We start from the raw sequence: 13,996 nt of genomic DNA, 5'->3' as shown, positions 1-13,996 counted from the left end.
CAAAGTGCGGACCTGGGAATTAAAATACAAAGTACTAAAATTGGGAATTCAATAGCTGGGAGTAATTTTATGGAACACTAGAATCTACCTCACAAGCCAATTCCACTGAACACCTCTCCATCCCGTAAGAGATCATTCTTTCTCCCTGTCCCCCTGCCTGTGTCTGAGGATGAGTAATCACTGTATTATCTTTCTCCTTGATAACAATCCCCACGGTTCCACAGGTTCCAGCAACACTTTCTCTCCAATTCTCAAACTGCAGCAAACGTCTAGTCTGCTGTTCCCAACTCCAGTTCGTTTAACAGAAGACATTACCTCTCCTTACAAACCTTAACTTGCTTCTAGCCTTAATTCAGCTTGGCTACAAGCTTTGGATAACCACATGTTGTGCACAATTTCTTCAGTGAAACATGTTAGGAAAAGCAAGTGCTTCAAGATGCAGGTAGGGAAAAACCTCAAACTTCTCTTAGGGCGTTTCCACATACCACACTCTGTTAATTGAGTGCATTTCTTGGGACAGAAACAACCAACCAAAAAAATCAGAATACATTAAGGTAACATCTAGCCTAAGACAATCCTGGTTCTAAAGTTGTATAAAATTGGAACAGCATGCTGATTTAGTCTCTGTGTTTTAAATTCGTACACCACACAATGAAGCCCACAAAGAACTGAAAATTATAGGATACAGTTAACCTTAACAAAATTAACATCACATTTGTGGGGGATTAATAGTATCTCCTTCAATTTACCATTCCATTTCTAATCCTCGTTATTACTGGCATTAAGGTAATGGAATTAACTTGTTCCAGATGCTGCATAAAACCAAAAAGGCAATCTCTGATCTAATGAACTTGCAGTATAAATGGACAGAAAAGAATGAAATATGAAAGATACAGACAGGGTGGGGGTCATGTTATATGGTATGTATTTCAGAAGTACAGCACTTAGTCAGATGTAGAGTTGAGATTTCTGTCTAAGCACCAAAGCAAAGCACTGTAGACAGCACAGGAAAGTCATTTCCATTTAAACAGTACTGGTAATTGTTGATGGTGAAAATTCTGTGGCGCATACAGAGGTCATGCAGACTTTTTCCACATGAAATATTAATATATAAGGTTTGTAAAACACACCAAGGAGACTTCTTTGTAGCTTTGTCAAAGAAAAAACCTGTAACACTCAATTTCTATTGAGAGAACTGTTTTCACAATTATTTCTGTAACTGGTATAATTCTTCGTTACAGAATCTCACCTTTTGTAATGTCCTGTCACTGCAGCTGGGCTGGTTTTATGCTTCAAGAAATAATAGTTTACTATGGATATTGAAACTGGCTTCAATCCAAAGTTTAGTCTAAAAATACTGATATGCCACAGCATAATGTTATTACTGTTATGGAAAACAACTTGTTCGTGTAATAAGATGCATGCTTTCCTTCAAAGATTACACTGTACTCTATACTAAATGTCATTTTTTTTCTTTTTCTGAAGTCTGGAGGTCACTGGACTTTAAGGGGGTGCATGTTTCCAGCTACGTAGAGGGCCCCATCACAAAATATTTTCAGTAACTCACACAGTGTAGCAGTATCATATTTATTCTATGTGAAGCAGTAAAGTACTGGGTTTTGTAGTCTAAAGATGAAGCAGCAGGAACAGGAACTGTGACACATCAGCTGGAAGAAGTCTGCAGGTGACTTCACTGAGGAGTGGATCACACCAGAAAAATTACATGGCTCTCCCAATTACACAGGAAACCTGCAACAGTGCTGGCAACTGAGTATTTGTTTTCTAAGTTTTTTTACTGTCAATTGTTTTATTACTACTGTAATGAGGGCAAAAAAGAAACAGCAATAGTTAAATGTTGGATTCCTTATGCTCTCAGCTCTTACCAACCGAGTAAGTTCAGGTTAGATAGGCATTTCTGGAATCCTGTGCAGTTTCTCATGCTGGGCACTGAGAAGGCATTTTTGCACAGGTAACCCCATGCTAACATTCACTCATCATATCTGCAGCATCGTCCCACACTCATAACTCAAAATCCTCAACACAATGGCTTAAAAAGAAATAGCCTTGCTCCAAAGGAATTTTACTTTGACGGAAAACAGTCTTACCTGTCCATTAAAACCAGCCCCATCTGTAGATTTGAGAAATTCATTGTAAACTTGATTGGCTCTACTGATCACCATGGCAATGGCATCCTGGTACTGAGGGGATGACACAGCCAGCAAGGGCAAGGCAGCCAGTGGGATGTGGTCTTCACTGCTGCTGAGACAGCTCTCATCGTAGCTGTAGGGATTTAGGCTAGAGAAGGACATGCTATCCTCAGAGAAATGCAAGAGGCAGCACACAGCATTAGAAAATGAACAGGTACTTATTAATAGAAACGGGTCGGGCTACTGCATTTCACAATAAGAGAATACAGGAAGGATCATTTTCTCACAGAATTCAGCTGCTTTAAAAAAATCAAGGAGTTACTGCTTTATGTGAATGAGATCATGGTAGAAGGCATTTCTGTAGTTAAACATACTACATGCAATTTTTCCACATACAAGTAGACATAATTTAGAACAGCAAAGAGATTATTCTGTTTCAGGGTGTTTTTTTCCCATATAACAACTTACTGCATCGAAGAATGGGACCCAATCATCACAATGGAATAGTGTGACAGATTTTTGTGTGGTTTTGAGTGAATTATTGTTCAAAAGCATCCAAAAACATTTTTCCCAGTGTCCCATCCTTTCCAAAATATGGAACAAGGCTGCACACATTCTGAAATCACATGTAAATGTTGGCATAGTAACATTCTGCATAAAGGAGGTAACTTGACTGAAAGCACAAGCTTAAATTTTATAGGATGTCAGTTTTATTTTAGCTTGGAGGTGCACCCTGCAAGTTTCTCAGTAAATCTGCCCATCGTGTCGTGACTGATTTTTATTGATGAGTGGGGAAAACAATTCACAGAGAGCCAAAGATGCAAGGCACGTTAGTGTGTTCTCTTACAGGAAGTTGACTGTCCTTTAGAGATTAAAGGAAAGTCAGATGTAATTCAGATAATTCAGTTCATCCAAAGCTGCAGGCAGGCAACTTCAACACTATTCTGCAGCCACTTTCTTTAGGAACTTGGTGGTCTGTAACAATATTAAAAAGCAAGCTGTCCAAGATGGAATTAGTCTGTCTTTGCTAAAACCTGCATCCTTGAGACTATTACCAGGGTAATGGAAGAACAGAAGACTTGCGATGCTGAAGTATGGAAGCTGGTCGGTGTTCATGTCCTGAGCCTCACGGGAATTTCCACACTTCTCTTGCTGAAACACTCCAATGATTTGGTATTTTTCATCCAAAGCAGTGTAAAAGTTTCTATGTCCTGGAGCTCAGCTGGTCTGCCAAGCTATGTCAATTTACCAATTAACACAGCTCCACTTTGCCAGCTGATCTGATCATCCAAATGCACAGCAGACATACAGTTATGAATACTAATTCTCAAAAAATGAAAACCAAACCTTAAAAACCTACATAAAAAGGCCTCATTTACTATAACAATTGGCAGGTAACAACTCAGAAAGGGAAAGGGAGAAACACAGGAGGAAAAAAATTATGAAGTGAATGTTTGAAATCGAAAAAAAAAACCCTGCATATATTTTCATAATAGAAGTAAAATGCAAACAATATTCACAAGAGAACTACACAAAATAGAGTCAACAGAAAAATAAACAGCTGGTCTTTTTTTTTTTTCATAGCTAAAGGAATATAGATCAAACTGAATTGAGCAATTATTATCTAGACTGGTTTAGAAATGAGGGTTTGGGTTTAATTCCAATTTATTTTATTATAAAGGTTGAAGCCACAGAGACCTCCGTTGTTGCTGTAGACACAACACAAAGGGAAGAAAGATCCAGACCACTGATAGAGTGTATGGATGAGATGAAGTTGTGTATCACAGGAAAAGTGCTAAGTATTAGTGCTGAAGCTGAGACAAACACGTAAAATATCAGCACTGGGGCTGAGAGGAGCACAAGTGTTGTTATCCTGATGCATCAGCAGGACACTGCAGGTCAGTCCAGCGCTTCAGCTTGAAAACATCACCCTTGCACAAAGGCTGGAGATGGAGAGGGAAATCACAAGGAAGCAGCTGAAATCACTAAGTGTAAGAGACTGACAGATAAAGTCACCAGCGTTAGACCCTAACACCTCCCCGATGAATGGCAGCAAACGACGAGGCTGCAAGACAGAGCTGGTCTTCCATGGCAGGTAAGAGTACCCATGGCTCCTGGGGGAGAGGCAACTGAGGGCACAGTGGCATCTGCCAGCAGAGATAACGGAGGCTGCACCACGGAGATGGGGGTGAGGGGATATTCAGCCCAGGGGGTGGGGTGAGGAAAGAAGGAACAAGGGAATAAAAGCTGAAGCTGAAAGCAGAAAGCATCTGGCTAGATGCAAATCAAGACAAAACACTGGTCCCTCCTCAAAACTTCCTCAGGCCAGCAATCCCTGACCATGGCAGAGATGAGAGGAGAAAGCAGAGGGGGAAATCACCCATATAGTAACACTTGTTTGGATAACTGTCACACAACAGTTTTCTGACAGTTATGGTTTGGCTGTCTGCACTCCACACTGACACTCTTAGGGACATGCTATTGCTGTTTCTGAATGCCACACTATGCTTTTACTTACTCCACTTTCAGGATAAAATAAAAACAAGGAATAGGAAATACTCAAATCATAATGACTGAACTTCTCCATACATTTTCTAATCAAATTATAAAAGTATTTTAAAAAATTGATGAGGCAAATGCAACACTGAGAGCTTACACTGCAGGACCCACCACTGTACAAGGAGCATGCAAGGGGCTGAGCACTTCAAAACTTATCCAATAGAACACTTCAATCTCATTTGATTATTCATATGTGTACTTTCCTACTTAAGTGTTTGCTTCCTAAATGTAACTTCTGTTTTGGCCTTTTTTTCCTTCTCTCTCCGTCCCCTAACCCCCCAGATTTGCAATTACTGTTCTCCAGTTTGGCTAACACTGTAATTTAGGCGCTCTGGTCTGGGGTATGAACCAGTGTGTGCTCATCAAATCATGTGCTATAAAAAGCGTAACAGTTGATCCATGCTGGGATATTTTTCTCCCTGACAAGGGAAGAGGTGGGTCTCAAGTCATCTAGCTGGAACAAGAATGTGCCTTAGTTTTAACCCTTACTTGTCCTTAGCAGCAAAGATGGAAATAAGTGTCACAGGAGACGAGTCATGCATTATAAATTTACACAGGTTGCATAAACATTGTCTTTCTGATTTAGATGAGAGATACAGGAAACTGAAAGTGATGGGAGTAGATGGGAGCAGACCAGATTAAACAATCTGAAACACTTACTAGACAGAGTGATATTGCCCTGAAAGATCCTTTTCCTTTCTGCCACTATTTGCAAGGCAGGGAGGAGAACTGCATAGGTGCATTCAGACGAAAAGTCCCAGTGGAATCCCTCTGAACCCAGGCACTCAGTACACAGACACAGCATAATTCAAAACCTATGCCAAGGTAAACAGAGGGTTGTACTACCTTGGCACACACTATGCATGCACATTCAGAAAATGGAGGATACATTCAAACCAAGCACAAAATCTTGTGCTGCTGCTGCTGCTGCTTAGTCAGTCATCTGGCTCCCCCTCGATGAAACATCACAGTAATTAAAAACACACTTCCTCCCCTACAGTTTGCTAAATGGAATGGTTACCACAAGTTTATGTTCCACAACTGCATCCTGGAGTTCTGGCTATGAAAGCTGCTGGTATGAAGCTGCAGAAATGTGAGCGCAGGGAATCATCTCTCCTTTTGTCAGCCCCAAATGGGTACATCACAAGCAGCTCCATGCAAGAACATACCACAGCAATACCAATCTTATGTCAGCGCTGGGAATGATTCCACAGGACATTCAAACATCCAGCTTGGCTATTTTCAGTCTGGCTGAATACCATGTGCTGCAACAAGAGGGAATCAAAAACCAGAGAAAGCAAGCAGGAGCTCTGTTCATTTGGGCTGCCAGCACACACTCTTCCTTCCACTCTAGCAGCTCTTCTTCCAGATAGTCGAGACCTGCAGGCACTGCATTATGGGATGCCTGAGAGACACTACCAAGCCCTGTGCTAATCAATGGCCCAAATGAGCAAGGGTGATCTCCCAAACACTCTTCAATGCTTCACCTCCTCTTCTACTATCAGTACTCTTCCTTTACAGGGCAGCAACTTGGACATACACACACTTCTACTCTCCTGCTTGTTTCAGTGTATTCCCCCTGATGCAAACAGCCAGGCACACCTTCCACCAGTCTGGTCTGCACCCTGCCACCTCTTCTTCCTATATCCTTGTCACAGCTTTATGTCCACCTAGTATTTCAGAACTTTAATGTATTCCCCATCTGTCCTCTCTAACTCTGTCATCTGGGCAGCAGGCATCACCATTGCTGCATCTTATGGTCCAAAACATGGTTGTAGACCTCCTCAACTCTTCTGTAGGGTTTTCTGCTCTACATGAGGTTCAAATATAACCTTGGGCAATATACTGCAACAAAAAAGACTATAAAAGTGACCATCACTTAGGAAAAGCTCCTCTTTGCTTAGAAAAGAAGAAACCAAGTGAATCTGATTCTCTCCTCCCCATCACTGCAGAGTTCACTAGTTATTCCTCGTTTACACTTGTAAAGTTGAAGCAGGCCCAAGAGCATGTGTTTCTTTCTCCTTTCTCTCTCACACCATTTGAAATATTTATATCAAGGAAAATATCACTAAGGAAAGAAATGTTACCTGAAAAGGTTCTCTCATCTAATGAGAGAATTGCAAGACTGAAAAAGTGGGTAAGGAAGAGCAGCTACTGACGTGGATACATCCAATGGAAAATTCCATTTGTTATTTCTAAATTAATTTCACTAGAGCCATGGGGATAAATAACAACATCAAAAAGATTTTAAGATTTCAATCCTTTCCCTTACTGAATATTCTGTATCTGTTCAACTATCTTCTAGACTACTGCTTGGGCTAGCAGAACTAGAGCGCAATCAGAACTACACTACCAGAATTGATGGAATATAATAGATTATCATTACAATGATGTGGAAGCCAATCATACAGCACTCAAAGGAAAGTTTGCTCACCACCTGCTAAAACTTCCACTCATTTAGTGTGAAAATAATGCTGCATAGAAAAGTTGTTTCAGTAGGGGAAAAAAAAGTAAAATTAAGTTGGTGACACTATTGCTGCTATGGTCCTCATTTCTGTATGAACCTTATAAGGCTGCCTGGCCATTTAATAGGCTTGGAATGAAAGTGTAACATCTTGATCATACAGGCTAAGATCAGCCTTTGTTCCTCAGTGATGATAATCTGACAAAGAAACACCCAGATCACTCTCCTTCCCTCATGAATCATCTCCTCTCATGCTTAACAAGGTACCAGTTGTCAGAGTAAAGTCTTGGCATAGCTGTTTCCTTTCCAGCTTGCAGGGAACAGGCCTTAACCACAGTACCCTCTAACCCCTACATCCCTTAGGCTTTTCCGATATATCTTAGGCTAGAGGCACAGTCTAGACAGCAGAAATCTCCCTGTTTCTTTCTCAGGCCTTATGTTAGATCTTTGGCTAATGACAGAAAAATTCCTCCTTAAATCATTTTAGCCTTGTTTCTGTTCAACAAATTTGAGAAGTGAGGCACTGACAGACTGATTTTCTCATTTATGGTCAACCAGGAAATTTGTTACAGACCCAAGAATAGTATCCGTATCTCCTGATCCCCAAGTGGACACTATAACTACAGTCCTATTTCCTCTCCTGAAGGAACTGCTACATGTCATTTTTCACATCTCACACCATTGTTGAAAAGAGTGTATATCTGTAATTGTTAGTGCCATACACATAACAATTGTAAAATAGTAGTAATAGTTTTGCAAGGTGACAATACCCTTCATATGAGCATGCACACAGGGACTTCAACACGTACCACTGTTGATGCACAGTTAACAGGTCAAAGTTATATTCTTGCTTTGAGTGCAGAAGTGGTGGAGTCACCATTCCCGGAGGTATTTAAAAGACGTGTAGATGTGGCACTTAGGGACATGATTTACTGGTGAACTTGGCACTGTTAGGTTTACGGTTGGACTCCATGAAGTTTTGTCATCTTAGAATGTAAAAACCATGTTTGTATGTAAATTCTCTCTCACCAAGAAGACGTGTTGAATTGCTCATTTTAAATATTTCTTTCTGTTCTCAATTTTCCAGGGCAAAGCAGAATTTACTTAAATCAGTCTAAGTTTCTCAGCAACGCTTCACAGTCTCCACTTTATTCCTAAACCAATGTTAGCAATATGCCATTTTTGTTTCTAAAAGAGGAAGCATTAAAACTATCAGGAGGGTTTGCGCAACATCCTGTCCCTACAATGTCCAAATAATGAACAGATGAATAAGACAGACAGATGTCAGCTGGCATATTTGGATGCAGATCTAGTTAAGTTTCAATTTTAAAGTAAGATGAAAGTTGAATACTGATATTTTGGGGTCACATTAGGCAGGTGGAGAGGGGGCGAAGAGAAGTTAACAGTTATCAGTTTTCTTCTTCTGTCCAGATTTCTTCTGGATTATTTTTTTTCCCTCTTGGATGCATTTGGACAACAGGTTTTGGTTTTTTGGGTTTTGCTTTGGGTTCGCTTTTTTTTCTTTTTAAACAAATATATCCACTTAGAAAAGGATGAAAGATTGTTTCACATCTTGCAGTAAGCAGAAGATTAAGAAGGATTTGCAGCATTTCATTATGAGAAAGACAGGTCACAGAAAGCCATTCAAAACCACACTGCAAAGCCAAATATTAGAAAATGCAAATCAACTTACTTGGAAACAAGAGAGAAAGCTGCTGAACAGATTGCTGGGCAGGGAACAAGTCTGATTAAGATGTGGCCCAAAGCAGCAGGAAAATGGGCTCGTGTCACTTTCTCAAACACAGAACTGAAGGTGTTGATGTCTGCTAGCTTGCTGCTGTGGTCCCCAGCGCCAGTGTCCAAGATGTTCCCCCCATGTAGGATCAAAATTAGCACATGAGTTTTGCAGTTCTGGTGTTGAACTCCTTCCTGTGAGAAAAAAAGGGAATAAGAAGGGAGGAAGCATTTTTACGGACAGTGCTGGTATCAACATCTACAAGCAGTTAGCAGTGATTTTTAACCCCCCACCCCCACTGTGATCCTTCTGTGATATTTGCCCTCGTGGGGCAGGGGGCAGTGTGTGTGTGTGTGTGCGTGCCCCGTGTTCCATTTAATTCAAGTATGTCTGAACCAGGTAGAGCATACTATGCTCTGACAGAAAACCCCTGCAGCACAGACGCAGGTTTCAGATCAACAAAGAATATAAACAGCTTTGTGTACATCAAAAGCTACTTTAAATATCTTGAGACTGGAGAAGAGTTCCAACATCCACAGACAGACTAAGCGAACGTCTGTCTAGGTACCATGAACGAGGCTGCTGCATTTACTGGAAAGGTTCTAACTCAAATCATCACAGGTTCTAAAAAGACAAATTTCTCTGCCAGTGAAAACATCCAACAAAAGCAGATGATAGAGTTATCTCAGCCTTTTGAGACTAGCAACTTCATATTAAAATGAAAAATGGGGCTAACTTACCCAGACATTTACTGAAAGAGTAAAAAAATGTATCATTGCTGATATCCATAAACCTCACAAATACATTTACAAACACGTGAATACGTGCATACACAGACAACAATCAGTGTGCTCTGCAGAATAAACAAGATGTTATCTACTTGAGACTGCAAAAACATTTTGAATGTCTCACAACTCCACTTGTTTTTCTTCTTTACCCCTTGAGAGTTATGTGTACTCAAAGAAGAACTCAGTAATGCATTAAAATATTAGGAGATCTTTACTGCCATTTTCTTCTTCACTTTAGATCACATGATTCCTGGAGACTTCTAGTTCCTGACCAAATATGAACACACAATAAAAATAATGGTAACATTTTTTGTATTTGTCTGAGGGTTGTTAATTGCTAGATAGGGTGATATACTGAGAATCAGGCAGTTCTGGACACTGTATTCTTAAATTCCGTAATGAAATCCACAGTCTTCAACAGTAAATACAAAATGAGAATAATTTCTCTGAGTTTAACAAAAATAACATTAATCAGAAAAGCTAACAAGAAAACACACACACACATACATTTCAGGCTGCAGTTTAGTGGGGGGTAGGGGTGGAAATGTTGTTGACATGGATAAGACAAAGAAATTGGTAACTTCAGCACCTGTATAATGGTGACAGAGAAATGTTTGAAAATGAGAGAATTTTAAGTTGTTCCATAAAGCCACTATATCTCTGTTCAGCCCGTAATTTTTAGTGTCCAGTTTTGCTGACCTGCCTTGTATCTGCTTAAGTACTGGATTTTACTAGAATTTTTAAGGTTTCACTTTTCCTTGCTTTACAATTTCACTCTCCATATGGTGCCATTCCAGTTATTCAGAAGAGAAATTTAATTGCCTTTAAAAGCTAAGAGTAGCTCTTTCTGCAGCCAATGCCAGTTTGTAAATAAGTGGCACTGCTGAGGGGTTGGTGGAACTGAAAGCTTCAAAGCAGAGGGAAAAACTCAAGTGGGTCAACATTGCTAAAGTCTCTGTTACAAAAAGTCTCTCACCTGGATTTAACTGGTATCCTTCAAGGGAGGACTCAAAGGGAATGCAGTTAATTTGCATCTCAGCAGTTCAGCCATGACTGAGACAAGGGGCTCAAGAGCTAATCAAAAGGACATCTGAAGTCAAAGACTGTCATCATTTTCAGGGGGCTGTAGGATTAGAATTCTTCAAAAACAGAAAAGTAGACATTTCCGTTGCCTGTCCTATGTGTGGACAGAGGACCTTAATCAGTTAACTGGAAGGAACACAACATGTTTAGATTCTTTGCTGCTTCTAAAAAAAAAAAGGCAATTCTGCTACTACCAATTTCATGACTGCTGCTGAATCTGCTTCACAAAACCTGCATTTCCACTGAAGTACTAAGTAGAAATAACAATTTCTCTTCAGAGAACTGGGTCATATTTCCACCCAAGTTAATTACGCAATGTCTAAAAAGCTTGTGATGATTTTCAGCGCACCTACTGAACAAGGGAAAGACACACTAAGCCACCAAATGGGTTTATAATTCCGTAATAACAATATCAGAGCCTTTCCACATGTCTACTCCTTGGAAATCAGCACAGCTTGTTTTGGGAAATCTCACCTCACTGTCCTCGTGTATTTCAATACTGCCTTGTGCTGGGACCCTCTGTTTTCTTAAAGAGGCTCTATATAATTCACCTGAAATGAAAAGAGACATAATTGATCATATGAATATTTGGCTACCTCATCTCTTACAGCCATCTATGGAGGTAAGGCACATTTCTACTTTCAAGACAGAAAGATCTGTTCATGGAAAATCTTGCAGACAAATAGAACAATAGACAAGGTTTCTTGCAGCCCTACATATTACAGAGTCTCTCCTGTTGTTAACAGCAACACTTAGAACAGGATTCAGGTCCTTATACAAAGGTGTGCAGTACCGGCACAGCTGCTGTTGGTCACCTGTGCCTTTCTGGAGCAGCAGCAGCAGAACCCAAGGGAATGTGCTCTTCCCTTCTACAGACAGCGATGAAATTCTAGACAAGATGTGAATCCTCCTATCTCTGTAACACCTTCTCCTTCCTCTCATGGGGAAGGAGAAGGCTTTGAAACCCCTCTGAATGTTGACACCAAAGATCTGTAATTTAAAACTTCAGCTGACTGTGGTGTTGCAGTCTTAAAATTCTACTCACCTCACGAGGGTTAGCTGTTCTGAGAAAAATTGGGAGACCTTCCTCCCTCCATGACAGACACAAGTTTTAGGAGTTAATGAGAGAGGATTGTACTAAATAATAATACCAAAGTGGTTCACTAACAGCTTTCTGGATTTAAACACATTTTCCTCTGTTTCTTCCAGCATGTCAGAAGAAAAATGCATCACATAATGCTATAGATGACTCAGTTTACTTTTTCTTTTCGGCATTCTGAGTTCACACCCTGTTTATGGTTCCACTCCGTTTGACATATGTTTACAGGCAGTCTGCCAGACCCTAAGAGAGCGGACTGTAATTGTCACCTCACCAAGAACACCAGTTAAGCCAGGTCTGGCCAGGTTATTCTAAAAGCACTGAATTTAGTCCAAAACACATTTCAAACACTCTCTACTCTTCTGCATTAGGATTGAGAGCTAATTCTACAGCAGATTCTACCACTATCATTCCTTATAGCCACTGGAAATTTATTTAACCTCTGTGGCTGTTTCAACACATTTAAAAGCAAAGTAATTATTCTTGCATTTCTGGCAGGCAAGGATTTAAAGGATTAGGCATTTAATACTTGTATAAAACAAAACAGTACAACAACAAAAAACAAAACACCAGAAAACAAACACACCAGCAACAACACACACACCCACAAACACTGAACTTCCACCAAATGCAATTGCTTTCTGGAAGTCTCTGCAATTTAAAGCTGCTTCTAATTAAGCACTGTTTCCAAAAGCCTGCCCAGAAGACTCGCTTTTTTCTGAAGGTCATCGTACCAAGAAGTGTCAGTTTTTTAACAGCTAAGCTCATAACAGAACCAGTACCACAGAAACACTAGTTTTGTGTCATGAAAAAGGATTATTCAGGGCCATGAGGCACCACCTTAATAGTGAACCACAAATATTTACCTTCAAGAGAATACTGAAACAGGAAACCCAGGACTTATCACATGCTCCCAAATCTCTGCAGTTATCTATACAGTGCAATGCACCAGTCAAAATACTTCCTCAGATTACTTGGGTGCTGTTCATTTGAAAATCTTGTTCTAAAGATACACTTTTAGACAGCAGAGAGGGTGGTTTGCTTTTTCCTTAATGCATCAAATGTCAGGTTGCAGCATAGTTCCTTGCTTCGCACACACAAAACTCACAGATAACTGGACACTATGATTCTAGGCATTGTTTTAATCACAATTTCTATACTGTTGTTAGTTATGACAGTAGTTTCTATAGTATTGTTAGTTGTTATGACAGTAGCCCACTGTCATAAAATTGGGCTTCTTTCAAAACTGCTTTCTCACTTCAGCTGAGAAAAAGAAAGAAAAAAGCGTGATATCAACTTGTAATATTAGAGAGTACAGAAATGATGACACACAGATCAGGCTACGGAAGCACACAAGGTATTCCTTTCTTTCAGACATACCAACGTGCACAGTTCAACTGTTTTCAGAACACTGCTACACTGCCAAAAGTTCAGGCTGCGGTAACGTTAGAATGTATACTGTCAGGTTTTGAAAATCTGCAGCTAGAAGTACAGTTTCAACATAAAAAGAATGAGGAAATCTAAAACAAAAAAAAAAAAACCTAAACCAGTCCCACAGTGGGGGAGGCAGGGGGCTGTGTCCTGCATGTGGCATTTCAAGAGATTTGCTGATTGTATACTTTGGAAGATAATCAGATTTTGGGTCTACATAGGTTTAGCTTTACTGTTTAGGTTAAATACCAGGGACTTAAAAAACTGGGGGACCTTCTCTGACATGATGACAATATAAAGGGTAAGACTATTCAGCAGCTAAAGCTCTGTAGGAGACAGAAATGGACAGCATGACCTACTAGAGAAAATGACCGAAATTTAATTAGGCACCAAAATGAAACTGATTACAGAGAAATTATGTGTTTTACTATTTGCCGTAAGGGTTTTAATGAGGTAAAATAATAACACGGTTTTGCTGGACCGAACCTCTCTGATGACATTATCAACATTTTACAGATTTTTCCAGCTGTCTTGATTCATACCATCATTATACCAATTTATGTTAATTGTATCATTATGTAAATTACAGTAACAAAAAAGGTACTCAAATCCCATAGAGTCAGAAACCAGTGGGTTGTAACAGCTTACATTTTAACAGCTAGTGATGCAGTCAGAAAAGGTCAGGGTGGG

The 13,996-nt window shown here is 40.0% G+C and overlaps 1 protein-coding gene across 5 annotated transcripts in view; it reads right to left on the bottom strand.

The window, feature by feature from the left end:
• PITPNM3 (PITPNM family member 3) overlaps positions 1-13,996 on the bottom strand; it is a 114,325-nt gene that overhangs the window by 40,556 nt on the left and 59,773 nt on the right. For all 5 annotated transcript variants that reach the window (XM_074889957.1, XM_074889958.1, XM_074889959.1 and 2 more), the window contains 3 exons: positions 11,251-11,327; positions 8,864-9,099; positions 2,106-2,295 (listed from right to left, as the gene is read on the bottom strand). In XM_074889957.1, coding sequence (XP_074746058.1) covers positions 2,106-2,295; positions 8,864-9,099; positions 11,251-11,327 — 503 coding nt within the window. The remainder of the gene's footprint in view (positions 1-2,105; positions 2,296-8,863; positions 9,100-11,250; positions 11,328-13,996) is intronic.

Source organism: Strix uralensis, chromosome 20, assembly GCF_047716275.1.
Source record: "Strix uralensis isolate ZFMK-TIS-50842 chromosome 20, bStrUra1, whole genome shotgun sequence".
Lineage (NCBI taxonomy): Eukaryota > Metazoa > Chordata > Aves > Strigiformes > Strigidae > Strix > Strix uralensis.
The sequence above is the reverse complement of the archived record's forward strand: the minus strand, read 5'-3'. Positions and strand labels throughout refer to the sequence as shown.